This window comes from Triplophysa rosa, linkage group LG20 (genome assembly GCF_024868665.1).
Source record: "Triplophysa rosa linkage group LG20, Trosa_1v2, whole genome shotgun sequence".
Classification (NCBI taxonomy): domain Eukaryota; kingdom Metazoa; phylum Chordata; class Actinopteri; order Cypriniformes; family Nemacheilidae; genus Triplophysa; species Triplophysa rosa.
In genome coordinates, this window is record NC_079909.1 from 1437184 (window position 1) to 1452306 (window position 15123).

Genomic DNA, 15123 nt, shown 5'->3' on the forward strand with positions numbered 1-15123 from the left:
GAGCTGTGCTAAATGACTAGGGATGTAACGATTCACCGTGAGCCGGTTGAAAATCGGTTATAATGAGTGACGATTCAAATCGGTTGAGGTGTGAACTGAATCGCAATACATTTTTTGAACAGCAGGGGCCGCTATTTTCACTGCAAACTAAACGTGGACATGCTGATATTTCTTAAATGCAAAAAAATCCAAGAAAAGCCAGACAGTATTAGTTTGTTTATATTAAAGAGACTTTTTCTATTATTAATTTGTTATAAAATTGCAGTTTAGTTTTGTTATTTGAAATAAAACATTATTTTATTATACAAAGAAAGTGAAGCATTTAAGAAATAATGCAAGGGAAGTTGTTCATTTCTAATTTGTTTCAACTCATTTTGTAAAAATAAATCGTAGAGTAAATCGCATCGTGAGATCAGAATCGCTCGCATCGTGAGCTGAGTGAATCTTACATCCCTATAGTATGTCGTAATAAAAAGAAGTGTGTTTTTTAGCTGCAATGCTAAAAGTAAAAATATTAGATGGTACATAAGCAGGTACAGTAAGTACAGTGGCTTGCAAAAGTATTCACCCCCTTCATTTTATTCACATTTTGTTATGCTGCTGCCTTATCTTAAACTACTTTAAATGATTATTTTTTTACATTAATCTACACTCCATGCACAATAATGACAAAACAAAAAACTGATTTTTGACAGCTTTGCAAATTTATTAAAAATAAAAACAAAAATAAGTACATTGCATAAGTATTCAACCCTTTTCTGGGACACTTGAAATTTAGCTCAGAAGCATTAGTTTTGCTTGTTGATGTTTATACACTTCGAGTGGAGTTAACCTGTGCCAAATTCAATTGAATAAGTATGATTTGGAGTGGCACATACCTCTCTATAAAGGGTGCAACAGCTGAAAATGCATATCAAAGTAAAAACCAAGACATGAGGTCAAAAGAACTGCCAGTAGAGCTTTGAGACAGGATTGTATCAAGGCACAGATCTGGGGAAGACTTCTGAAAAAAATCTGCTGTATTGAAGGTTCACAGAAGCATGTAGCCTCCATTTATCTTCAATGAAAGAGGTTTGGAACCACCAGATCTCTTACTTGAGCTGACCTCCTGTCCAAACTGAGCCATCGATGTGGAAGGGTCTTGGTTAGAGCGGTGACCAAGAAGCTGATGATCACCCTGGTTGAGCTCCATGATCATATATGGAGATGGGAGAAACTTACAGAAGGACAAACATCACTGCAACACTCCACCAATCTGGGCTTTATGGCTTAGTGGCCAGACTCAAACCTTTGCTCAGTGAAGACACATGGAAACTTGAAATATGCAAAAACATACTTCAACGAATCTTTCAAACTGTCAGAAACAAGATATTCTGGTCTGATGAATCTCAGATTCATGCATCATGTCTGGAGAAAAACAAGCACTGCTCAACACCTCTACAATACAGTCTTAACAGTAAAGTGTAGTGGAAACAGCATCATGATGTGGGGGTGTTTTTCAGCTTCAGGGACTGTACACAAAATACGGAGATAGGATCATTGTCATGTTGGAGAATGAACCTTCTGTCCTGTCCGAGGTTCTGAATGTTCTGGGCTAGGTTTTCATGATCATTAAGCACACAACTAAAACAATGCAAGAGTGGCTTATGGACAACTCTGTATGGTCAACTCTGGCCCAGCTAGTGCTTGAACCGAACTGAACATTCTCTGTAGAAACCTGAAAATGTCTGTCTACTGATGATCTCCATCCAACCTGACAGAGTTTGAGAGGATCTGAGGAGAAGAATGACAGAAAATTGCCAAATGCAGATGTGTAAAGCTTTTCACATCATACCCAAAAAGATTTGAGTCTGTAAAGGCGATGACCTCATGTCTTGGTTTTTACTTTGATGTGCATTTTCAGCTGTTGCACCCTTTATAGAGAGGTATGTGCCACTCCAAATCATACTTATTCAATTGAATTTGGCACAGGTTAACTCCACTCGAAGTGTACAAACATTAACAAGCAAAACTAATGCTTCTGAGCAAAATTTCAAGTGTCCCAGAAAAGGGTGTGGATACTTATGCAATGTACTCATTTTTGTTTTTTATTTTTAATAAATTTGCAAAGCTGTCAAAAATCAGTTTTTTGTTTTGTCATTATTGTGCATGGGAGTGTAGATTAATGTAAAAAAATAATCATTTAAAGTAGTTTAAGGTAAGGCAGCAGCAAAACCGGCCGATTCCGATCTCTGGCCGGTCAATCGGTGCACCTCTACTATAAACACCATGCACTGTGCTGTGTTTTACTTTTCTGTGTTTTTCTGTTTTTCTTATTTGCTCCTGTAAAGCTGCTTTGGAACAATGCACATTGTGATAAGCACTATATAAATAAATTTAATTGAACTCCAGTAAGTAGGATATTTTATTCACTTTAAATGAAGTGATTCTCTTTAATGTAGTTGATGCTAATTCATTAATAAATAGCTTTCCTGTGGCTCAGTGATTAGAGCATGGCGTTAGCAATGCCAAGGTCATGGGTTCGATCCCAGGGGATTGCACATTGTCAGAAACAAATGTATAGTACAATGCAATTTAAGTCGCTGTGGATAAAAGCGTCTGCCAAATGCGTAAATTGTTGGACTTAATGGTCAGTCCTGCATGCTCAAAAATTTGCACAGAGACGTTCTCCAAAATTAAACAGAAGTTTTATTATCAGATGTAAAAAGGGTAACAAAGCTTTGGGTTGTCAGTCGCTCTCCACACTCTCTCAAAAGCCAACAACCCAGATTATTCAAAAAACACACATATTTATTCAGTATTTGACGTCGTTCTCATCTTCTGACTCCTCCTTTTTCTCTGGGGAGTATTGCTCCTTAGCAACCAATCACCGTGAACCACGTTTATCTGACTCCGTCCTTCTTTGTTAGTTCCTGCAAAACAACATCTCTCACAACACATGTTTTACATCCTGTGGTCAGTCGCTAGTTTCGGGGAGTGTTCCCTAGAGACAGTTTCTTGTGGCCGGACAACATACCAACATTCTTTTAGTAAAAAGAAAACACTCAATCATCTAATGCTTTTAATTATGTAGCGTTGTTTCTTAATCCTATGATTCATTAAAACACATCACAACTCATGATTATACTTAAAACATATGCAGTGGATTGATTCATAACATTTCTTTTCTGTGTGACTCTTTGTGTGTGTGTGTGTGTGTGTGTGTGCTGACTTAGTTAGATTTATGGTTTCACCCCCTCTTTTCCTGCATTCACTCTGCTTGTCACACACACTCTGTTTTTTTTCACAGTAATTTTCCACTGAGTAAAATAGCAAGCACATGATAAAAGCACACAGCTTAATGATTTAATGAAAGAAAACACTTATTGATTATATTGATAATTAAATCATACTTTTAACTGAATAATATTTCCACAAAATGTAAATTAGTTTTGGCAAAAAATGCTGATTACCCATGTATTTTTCCATGAATCTGCTATGTTAGTGATTAAATGTTACTTGGCTAGTTAACGTTAGCTTGTTTACAGTAGCTTGTTGCATAGTGCGTCACACACTGCAACTAACACGTCGAAGCCGTTTCCCATGCATTGTTTTATTTGTGGCGACCTGGCATGATGTTAACATTAACGGCCACAATTAGCCACCGATCCTTGCCATTCAGGTTCCGTGTAACACACGGTCACACACATTCCGGTGACAATTTAGTGACTTTGGCATTATATTTAGCGAAATTCAGACCTCTTTTGTCCACAAAAGGTGCACAGCTTTCATTTTCATTCATTTTTCAGCAGGTCGTTTTCTCAGCATCTATTTTGTGTAGTGTGTGCGCGGCGGATAAGCTAAACATTCAGTAGACTGAAACTCAGGCAGGCGCACAGATTGCACTAGGGACGGAGGGGACATGATCCCCTCAGATTCCGATCCGTCCTCTCACTCTCCCAATGAAAGGTGACAAACATCGGGAAATCTGAGGATTAATCCGGGTTTCTGCTATGTACATTAGCCTAAGTAGTGGCGGACAGGCCCGCCGGTCCTAATTATTTTGCCGTCACTGCTTCAGAATCGGGTCTGGGCTGTCACAATAATAATCTACCAGTCACTATTGCTTTGTACGCTGTTCTGTTTTCAATAAACACACACGATGGTGCTGCCACCAATGTTTACTAAGGGTGGGAATCTCTAGGCACGTCACGATGCTATTCGATTACGATTCAGAGGGCTGCGATGATAAAACGATTCTCGATGCATCTTTTTTCCTATACAAATTTTCTTTTCTTTTGTAATTACCCAGACAGATTTTACTTACAATATCCTTTATTAATAAAACAAATGGAAGTGATTTGGCAAGTAAACTGGAAGGTTACATTTGCCAGCATTGCAAAGAACCAACAGGAAAAGAGTGATTGCACTCAGTGCCCTGTAGTAGCATACAGAATGCAGTAAATTAATGACTTCAGCGTGTAATAATAGCTAATGTAAAATAACAGACTTTTAGGGGGGACAGAATTACAGCATGAGCACACAATACATCATTGCATTGTCCCATCGTGTTGTTTACATTATGCACGTATGCATCGATTGCCAACAAAACACAGACATAAGACTCTGTCCTTTTATCTTTCAGTCACTCAACTGATATTTCTAGTCTTGTCAGTGATTTTTTTGTTTCACTGATCAGCTCTGCAATGTCTTTTCAACTTTCACAAAAGATTTAGTATGTCTGCTGAATGAACTCCTCTCCAGCATGCAAGACCAAGATTTTTTTATACCAATAAATTGTATTGGTTTATTAATTCATTGTTTATTAATTTATTTTATTTTTATAATAATAATTTTTTTAATTTTTTTAATTTTATTATTAACTATTGACTTCTGCTGTTTTGACTTTAAAAAATATTTGCTTTGCTTGCAGGCGTTTGCAGATGAGAAAGTTTTTACTGTGCTGAGTGAGACGCTTTACAACCTTCTGCAACTGGTAAGGATAAAATCTACGTTTTTTTTTTTTTTTTTAGAGTTTATTCTTTGTGTTGCTTTCCTCCTATATGTCTTGTTTTTCTTCTGAGGGATGGGAGGAAAGAGCTGAAGAACATAATTTACTGATAGAGAGAATATTGCTGCTGGTGAGAAATGTGCTGCACATCCCCGCAGACCCCTACGAGGAAAAGGTGAGTTCACTGACTATTCAGTACAGACATGTTGAATAATTTGAAATAATAAATAGTAAATAATTTGATTTATTGAATAATACATTTTAATAATTTATTTATTTAAATAATTAAATTAAATTATTTCCTGTAGCTCAGTGGTAAGAGCATTGCGTTAACAATGCAAGGTTGTGGGTTCGATCCCAGGGATTGCACATGCCTATGTATAAATGTATAGGATAAAGCAATGTAAGTCGCTTTGGATAAAAGCATCTGCCAAATGCGTAAATGTAAATGTTGACGTATCCATTGAGAGTGAATGCTGCATTGGTGTGCTTCCATAGTTGTAATGTCATCCTTATTGGTTAAGTTACAAAAGTTAAAATGGGGCCATATCTTATTGTGTGAGATTAGAATACAGTTATAAGGTTTAGACATAAGAGTGGAATTTAAATGAGTGTATTCAGTATTCAGTTTGAACTTAAACAGCATTAAAGCAACACAAGATAACTTTTGCTTATGGTTCCCCCATGTGGTTGATAAGCGCAATTGTCTGTTTTCAGTGTCATAAGTACTGTCGCTATTTAAGCTATCCCGTGGGCAGCGCAACCGTTTGCCTCTTGCAGCTCACGCCACCAAGTGTAAGTCTGCCAGATATTGATTTGTGTTCAGTAGGGCTGCAACAACTAATCGATAAAATCGATAATAATCGATAATGAAATTCGTTGTCAACGAATTTCATTATCAATTATTTGGTCTGTGACGTCACTTGCGAGCTGCGCAGTTATAAATCAAGTGCATCTTCTTCCCTTTTAAAATTACCGTTTTAGATGTGTCTCTTCGTGCAGCGCGAGGTGTGCAGTTTTTAAGTCAGATGTGGTTCTCCATGGATGCGTCTCTCCGTGCAGCGCGAGGTGCGCAGTTTTAAAGTTAGACGTGTCTCTCCGTGCAGCGCGAGGTGCGCAGTTTTAAAGTCAGACGTGTCTCTCAGTGCAGCGCGAGGTGTGCAGTTTTTAAGTCAGATGTGGTTCTCCATGGATGCGTCTCTTCGTGCAGCGCGAGATGCGCAGTTTAAAAGTCACACGTGTCTCTCCGTGCTGCGCGAGGTGCGCAGTTTTAAAGTCAGACGTGTCTCTCCGTGCAGCGCGAGGTGCGCAGTTTTAAAGTCACACGTGTCTCTCCGTGGATGCGTCTCTCCGTGCGGCACAAGTTGCGCTGTTTTAAAGTCAGACGTGTCTCTCGGTGCACGCGTCTCTCCGTGCAGCGCGAGATGCGCAGTTTTAAAGTCAGACGTGTTTTGCATGCATCTCTTCAAGCTGCACAGTTTTAAAGTTTAAAGGGGAGAGGTGTTTTAAATGACAAAATTAAAGATTATACAGTATTAGTAAAAACCAATTTGTGGTGTTTGCACTTTGCAAAGTACATAATAGGCTAAATACCCTGATTTGGTGGTTTATTTAGTTCATATTTATATGTTTATATTTTAACAGAGTCTCCGCAACAGTTCTCATGTTTAATGCACGCGTTTCTGTCTTTATGTGCGCTCATCAATGATTTCATCCACTTGTCTCGTTCGCTCTGGTTAAGTTGATGTTTGAAATGATGCTGGTGTGTGTAAAGTCTCCGCAACAGTTCTCGCGTGTGATACACGTTTGCACTTCCGTGTTTACCATAGCACTCTATGTATGTGCGCTGTTCAATGATTTCTTCCACTCGTCTCATTCACTCCGGTTAAACGTTGTTAATGTTAGAAAGATGGCCAGTGCGGAGTCTCTGCAACAGTTCTTGCATTTAAAGTTTGCGTTTCTGTCTATATGTGCGCTGATCAATGATTAAATGTGAATAAAAGCCAAATAAAAAAATTGTAATGATATAAAGGTAGGCTATTAACTAACATTAACGAACAAAGAATGAGTAATACATTTGTTCAAGTTTTTTTTTAATCTCTTTTAAATGTTAGTTAAAAAATACAACTATTTATGTAAGCTCTGGTCCATTAATACTGACAAATACAACTTTGATTTTAAATAATAAATGTATTAGTAAAATGAACATTAGATTAACGATGAATAAATAATGTAAAAATATACCTCATTGTCTAATCTTGTTCAATTTAACTTTAAATAAAATGTAAAAAATGTAGGGCCTTATTGTTATGGAAGTTTTTTCCCCGTGGTATCGAAAATGGTGCGCATCGGCTGTCTGGTTCAGGTTGCCCGGGATGAAGGTGGCTAGCAGGGACTTCATCACCTGCTGACTCCAGAGGAGGAGGCGACGGGCGAGTTGTGACTTCTGCCGAGAACGTATGCTGCCTTGATGATTGATGTGCGCCACAGCAGTCGTGCTATCCAACCGGACCAGCACGTTTTTTTCCTGTAGAGGGGTTGAAACCTCCTCCATGCCAGAAGGACAGCCAGCAATTCTAGGCAGTTGATGTGCCATTGCAGGCGGGGGCCCATCCAGCGCCCTGACACAGCGTGCCCGTGGCACACGGCTCCCCGCTCGGAGGAAGGTCAAGTCTGACCAAGGGGTGAGGGTGCGTGATAATAATACGCCTGGTTCCAGTGTGCCACATCCTCCAAGGAACATGACTCTGAAGCCAGTGCTGGAGCGGTCGCTTGTGCATCAACCCGAGCGGGATATCCCTGCCGAGGAAGCCATATGCCCCAGGAACCTCTGAAAAAGTTTTAGGGGACCGCTGGTGTCTGTCTGAACGTTTCAGAGTCGAGTTCCATACCGAGATGAGAGATGCTCTGCGCTGGGGAAAGCCTGCTCTTTTCCCGGCTGACATGAGGTCCCAGACGGTCTAAGTGCCAAAGCACCCTGTGCGTGCACAACCGATCTTGCGAGTGAGTCCCCTGAGGGGAGGTAGGGCAGCCTCCACGAGTCTGGTGTAGACCCTGGGAGGGAGGACCAGACTGAAGGGCATGACTTTGTACTGGTATGCCCGCCCCTCGAACGTGAACCGTAGGAATGGCCGACGTCGAGGGAGAATGGAGACGTGGAAGTACACGTCCTTCAGGTCGATTGCCACAAACCAATCCTGGCGATGAACCAAAGCCAAGATGCGCTTCTGCGTCAGCATCCTGAACGGCAACCTTGGAGAGGTGCTTGTTCAGGGAGTGCACATCCAAAATGGGGTGCAGCCCCCCCACCTTTCTTGGGAATGATCAAGTCCGGGCTGTAAAACCCAGAGGACATCACGGCTAGAGGCACAGGCTCTATGGCACCCTTCGCCAGAGGAGCGGCGACCTCGGCCCTAGTACAGAAGCGTTCTCCCCTCGGACTGAGGTGTGGAGAATGCCCCGAACCTGGGTGGGCGTCTGGCGAACTGGATCGCATAGCCGAGACTGATCGTTCTCTCTAGTCATTGCAACGGGCTGGTGCGGTCCCAAGCCCCCAAGTACCGTGCAGAGGAACTAGAGGGATGGTCTGCTTCACTTACCTGCTTATTGTCGCCGGCTGGCGCAACATCCTGTGGAGGTTGCGGAAGGCAGCGCAGTATGGATTCGCCCGAGACACTGTCGTGTCGAGAGTGCTGCGGGGAGAGAAGAAAACCCAGAGAGAGAGAGAGAATACTTTTCTGTGAGAGAGTGTGCGCCAGGCCCTGAAAAGGCTTTAGTGGAGACGCGCAGGAAGCGTCCCTTTCCGACCCCCCGGTGGAATGCCCAGGGGTTCGGCCTGATGTTACTCTCTCTGGACTCGTCCCACGCTTCCGCCACGCTCCGACCGCCAGACCCAGAATCCAGCCGCGAGAGTTTCGGGGAGGTCACTGGCGACCCAGAATCCAGCCGCGAACGTTTCTGGGACGGCCACTAGCGACCCAGAATCCAGCCGCGAACGTTTCTGGGACGGCCACTGGCGACCGTGCAAATTTACTCATTTTAAAGTCTTTCCAACGGAAGTGCCACACTTTTTAAAAAATGGCAGGCTAGGGAGAGGGCGAGCTGTGCAGGTCTCAGGGAAGGTGCACTTGCTGACCTCAAGAGGTGCTCTAGCGGCAGACGTAACCTACTCCCATGCCGGACAGACGCCCAGTACGAGGTCCTCTACTGTAGTAGCAGGAGCTGTGCGAGTGACTGGTTACACAAGCAGTGTCTTGTACTCTCAGCGCCAGCGCTCTGCTCTCCGTTTGCATTTTTTCCACACTCTGCGTGCGTACCAATGCTTGATGAGGCAGTACCGGAATAAGCGCTCTCAGATCTCCGCAGAAAACGCTGTGGAATTCTGTGGATTTTAGCACTTATTGACAAGTAGACACACACAATGTGAGCATGTTAGTAGTGCGCTGTTTGCTGTGACGGATTTTAATGAGCCTGAGAAGCCAGGGAATGTATTTGTTATTAGACACAGCTGAATCATTTCAAATCCGTTCACAGCAAGAATGAACGACAAGCGAATTCTCTTGTTAAGTTTTATTTGAAGTTATCTTTACATTGTGTTGTGAACATGTGGAAAAGTGTCATTTTTACGAACAAAAATCTACATAATAACGTAACAAGCCCTTTCGTAATAATAAAATAAAATATATAGAATACTTTTTCTTATAGTAAAATATATAAATATGGTCTTGACATGTTCCTTTTCTGTTGGTTCAAATGAATTTAGAGGAATTTGGTCAGGTGTATTCAGAGTTTAATCAGTCTTACCAATAATCAATAACACTTCTCTGCTTCTTTTAAATGAGCAGAACCCAATCTGTTGTCATCTGCCTTTAAATGCATAGACAGGCAGCATTTTAAGACTATTTGAACCCATTTTCACATGTTTATATTTGTGTACACTACAAATGTGAACACATTTCAAACTATTCTGTGGAATTCTGCTGATTTTCCCCAAATTTTAGGGTGGAATTAACAAAAACGTCCCGTATGACCCTACTTATGAGGGAAAACAACTTGAAAGAAAAACTGAGCAAACCTTATGAGAGGAAAGATTTACACACAACAGGATAACAAAGTATTTTTTATTAAAAAATGTGAGTTCATGTTATATTGCTCTAAAAAAAAAAATTTGCACCTGCTTTTTTCTCCTATGGGAGCCAATGGCTCCTTAACTGATTTTTTTTGTCTGGAACCCTGTCTATATTATATGTTATTTGGCAAATGGGCACTTGGAGTTTAGCTGTATGTATGTTAATACATTATGTGCGTTAATATGTTTAGCTGCGGCAAGCTGTTTGTTTTGCTAATGAACACTGCCCTTGTTCGCTTAGTTTTAAACATCTCAAATCATTCGTCCTTATAGGCTGAAAAATCTGACACAGCATACTAGTTATGCTATCACATTGTGTGTGCATAACTTATCAATGAGAAGTGCTGAAATCCACGTTATTCCGCTGAGATCTGCATGGTGCGCATTCCGTGGATTTTAGGCAAGCAAACACACACAAGTGCATTAGGATGCGCTTTTTGCTGTGACAGATTTTTTAGTCTCAGGACGAATGATTTGAGACGTTTAAAATGAAACTAACCGCAGAGGAGTTCAGGAAATATAATTTAGCTAAACGATAGCCATGGCAGTACTACGCGTGTATTGTTTTGACACGCCGGACGGAAGTGGATGGGGTGCGCTGTAACTCATTATCATTTAAAGAGACATGCACCAAATGGGTTGCATTGAGCATAGCTGTTTTTGACTGTTAGTCAAAACAGCATAGCTGTTTTCATAGTGTTTTTAAGCAAAATATGTTCCAGGCATTTCATGAAGACCCTAATAAATCATACCAACTTGTTAAAAGTGCTCATCTGAAAATGAAAAAAATTAAAGAAAAATAGTATTGAAAAATGTGTATGTATGTTATGTGAACAATTATAATAAAAAAGTTGTATAAATCAAATGTTTTCAATGTTTACTTGCATTTGATGATATGTCATAACAAACAATTCCAACACTTTTTGGCTACAATCATCGCTGGAAGCCAAGCTGTTGAAATTAGACTATAACTTGCCTCAATTTCGCCGGGTGGACTTAAAGCAGACTGCACATAGCCCATCCAATTCAGAGCTAAATCATGACTACAGATTGACCATGTGATGAAATGACACTTGCATATTGCTGATGTTATGCACACTGTGAACATGTGTTGTCAACAATCTACGCTGACTTGTCAAAAACGACAATGAACCAGTCTTGACTATAAGTGGGCTACAAATAGCCGATCTGAATACGAGCTAAATCGTGGCTACGCATAGAACATGTCAAAGAAATGAAACCAGGTACATTTTAATCATTGTTGACTTTGCTTACATGATGGAATAACATGCATCATACAAGTTATTTTAGCAAAAACGATATGTAAATAAATTTAAGATTATTTTGGCTAGAAGTGGGTTATTAATAGCTGTACTATATCTCATCTATAGTAAACAGAGACTGTGAAATGATAGCTATTGCTTCCTGGGTTGATATGGTGGTGTGAGCAGAGCATAATGCGATCCAGGCGGCTGGTGTGTAAACATATAATATTTAAATTAACTTGCGATCTGAATGAACAAAGATTTAGGAACATAGCTACAAATTATGAATTTTTATGTATATTATAAAGTAATTACAGATTAAATAAAGAAGTGTTAAATAAGAACGAACATTAGTGTCTTCAGTAGCTGTAACTTTACCAGGTTGGTGAAGCAGTTTTTTATTCTCATGAAAAACACAGAATATCGTTTTTTTTATTTAGCTTACTTGTTTTGTTCAATTTTTTTGAAAATATATTGTATTATATTGAAAAGCAAGACAAAATATAAATCACATCTTGACCAATCAGTTTATGCAATTGTGGAAAAAACTGGCTAAATAAATAGAAGAAATACGAAAGGCTATGTTCGGCCAAGTGTTTCATTTTTATTTGGCTTCGGCCAAGAATTTTCATTTCGGTGCATCCCTACTTTATAAAGGCATTTATGGAAATTGCAACTGTATCTTTTTTGCAAGTTAAGTTTGAATGGGACACTTTGTCTGATGTCTTGTGCAGAATGTGGATGATGATGCCAGTGTTCATGATAAACTGTTGTGGGCGCTTCACATGAGTGGACTGGATGATCTGCTCAAGTTTCTGGCCTGTGCTCAGAGTGAACAGAAGTGGAGCTTCCACATACTGGAGATCATCTCACTCATGTTCAAAGATCAGGTGATACCAATACTCTTATTTCAATACATTTCGTTATTGATTGTGACTGCAACATATATTCAGATCATTAATACATTTTACAGTTTTGTTTATTTTTGTGTAATTCCACAAACTTAGGTCAAGATACAATGTTCAAACAAGATATGCAGTTTGGTTTAATCGTGTCAGTTAGTTAGACATATTTATATTTACTTGGTTTACTGTATAAGTAAATTATTTTTAAGGTCACGTTGATTCACTGTACCAGGATTTCCCTGTGTTATTAGTTTTGGCTATTATTCAATTCAATTTTATTTATAGTGCTTTTCACAATTTTCAATGTTGCAAAGCAGCTTTACATACATCATAATTTAAAAAGGGAAAAATTAAAGACATTATATGGTATTAAGATACATGGTATTAATGCAAGTTGTTTTCTATGCAATGTACACTGATGAAACTTAACTGAGATAAATACTATGTTGGATTGTCAGAAACTGTCAATTATTCAATTGAAGTATATTTAATTTTTATTATTTTGTTATATTGTAAAATTAACTTTTGGTATTATTGCAAATTGTTCTGGTATATTGTAAAGTATGTTAACGCGCATGTATGTTGTTAAACGCAAGTCGTTAATGGAATAAACAAAATTATCTAGGAAAACTTGCCTTGGAATGTCGCAGCTGGCGAAACAGAATTAGATATTCCAGAATGATTTATAATAACTAATGATATCATCTATAAGCTCATTGTAAAATGATATCAGTTATAAAGTTTTTAAGAACGTTCCTAGTTTTTAAATATAAATGTGAAATTGAAGTGTTTGTATGTGTTTTTCTGTATGTTGTTATCAGACTCCTGAGATGTTGGTGAATGCAGGACAAATGCGTTCAGCCGAGGAAAAACAGAAAGATGCAGATGAACTGGAACTGCTGAGAAGAAAAGAGCTGGCAGCAAAACGCTGCCGTAATCTGCAAAGAGGCAACAGGTGATAAAACATCATTAAGAAGCATGTACAAGCATAATGAAGTAAACTGAACTTCTACCAAGGGGGAAAATTTCAACTATCAGTCCAGTGTCCTTTAATTCTTCTAATCTTTTATTTTCTATTTTATCACAAATTACACAGCATTGCTTTTGAAAAGAGTTACTCTTCCCCGGACCCATTTCCTCTTCCTCTTTAAATACATTAAGCATGTCACCACCACAGGTCGCTTTTAACTGAAAATTCTGAAAAGCGAATTTTCAGTCATTTCCTTACATCAGAACGTGAACGGACTGAACGAGAATATGAGCGGCCGGAGACACTACCATTCGCATGAATATGATTGTGAAGGGACGTTCATGTTTCCCATTGATATATACGCCTGGTGTGCGCGGTCAACGGAGACTCGCTGTGCGGAGACAGGCGCGTGTATAAACAAGGCATTAGTCTATGACTGCCCGTCACCGTCTAGTTTGTTTCGCCATAGTTTCAAAACGAACTGGAAATCTTTTTACACTTTTCATAACACAACAATTTCTAATGTGACTAGCGTAAATTTGGATAAACATTCTTCTTAATGGGTTCTGCTCACATTTTGGAATAAACAAACATTTTAGATAATGCATTAAAAAATAGCATCTCACTAAATAACACACAGATCCTACCCCTCACAATGTGGTATTTATCAGCGCAACCTCTGCAAAATACTAATATAATTGATTGGAGTGAATGTGTCACAGCAGCAGTCAACCGCAACAGTGGACATAACTAACATAAATTATTCATCAACGTCATGTTTTCACTGACGAAAATGAGACGATAACTAAATAAAAACGAATTCATGATAATGACAACTGACAGTTTTTGTCATTTAATAAAAAAGAGACGAAAACATTCCTGCTCCATCTGGCATACTTCAGCCTGCACACATTTGCTGCGCATCTGCAAATGATGCCATTAGTTTGGCATTACCAAGTTAGCTTAAAAGCTTTTAAACTGATGTTATAATACTTCTGTGTCATTTAAAGGAACAATACGGCATTTTTAAGAGGATCTACTGACGGAAATGCAATATAATATACAAAACTATTTCTTCAGAGGTGTATGAAGACCTTACGTAATGAACCTTTATGTTTGTAATACCTTAGAATAAGCTATTTATATCTACATAAGAGTGGGCCTACATACATTGAATTCGCCGCCATGTTTTGTACAGCAGCCCTAAACGGACAAACAACTCTACAACTCGCGTTTCCTCTCCGCTGCGGTATCGTGGTGAAACGGATCGCGGGAAGATCCGTGATCCGTACAGATCGTGCTCTCCGGGGCGGAACGTATGTGACCCGTGGAATAACTGAAAGTTTATTCATCACTAGCCGGGTTTCCATCCAAAGTTGCGAATTTAGCTTATGCGCAAAATTGGAATATTGCATAAAACATTTTCGAATAAGCACCTTTTCCATCCAAATAGTCAACCGTCACTTCCTAATAAACTGCCACTAAATATCAGTAAGAAAAGTAAGAGAAGCCACTGAATATAATGATTTTCATATAGAATAATACTTGCGCAAGCAGACGATTACGAAACACAATAAATGCGGTGCTTTTGTGGATGTCTGCTGTTTGGGAAACACAGTCGTGACAGTTCTAAGAGGCAATTACAGAATACTTTGACGACTTTGCTCAGGCATTTAAGAATGACCGTAACAACATTTCTCATGCTGTGTAACAAGATCAGTTCTCTGGTTAGTCAGGTTACGCCGTCTCATAGTGCAGTTACGTGGCTTTTTGGAGGAATTTATTCAGCAAATGCGTTTCCATCTCCCATTATTCGCATTAACCCTTTTTCGCAAAACTGAAAAACCACCTCAAGCGAGTGTAAA

At 39.4% G+C, this 15123-nt stretch overlaps 1 protein-coding gene across 1 annotated transcript in view; it reads left to right on the forward strand.

Annotated features, from left to right (window-relative positions):
* The window catches only part of timeless (timeless circadian clock), an 81909-nt gene that overhangs the window by 18671 nt on the left and 48115 nt on the right, over positions 1–15123 (forward strand). The window contains exons 5-8 of the mRNA XM_057362742.1: positions 4913–4975; positions 5064–5165; positions 12118–12273; positions 13110–13243. Of these exons, the coding sequence (XP_057218725.1) occupies positions 4913–4975; positions 5064–5165; positions 12118–12273; positions 13110–13243 (455 nt within the window). The remainder of the gene's footprint in view (positions 1–4912; positions 4976–5063; positions 5166–12117; positions 12274–13109; positions 13244–15123) is intronic.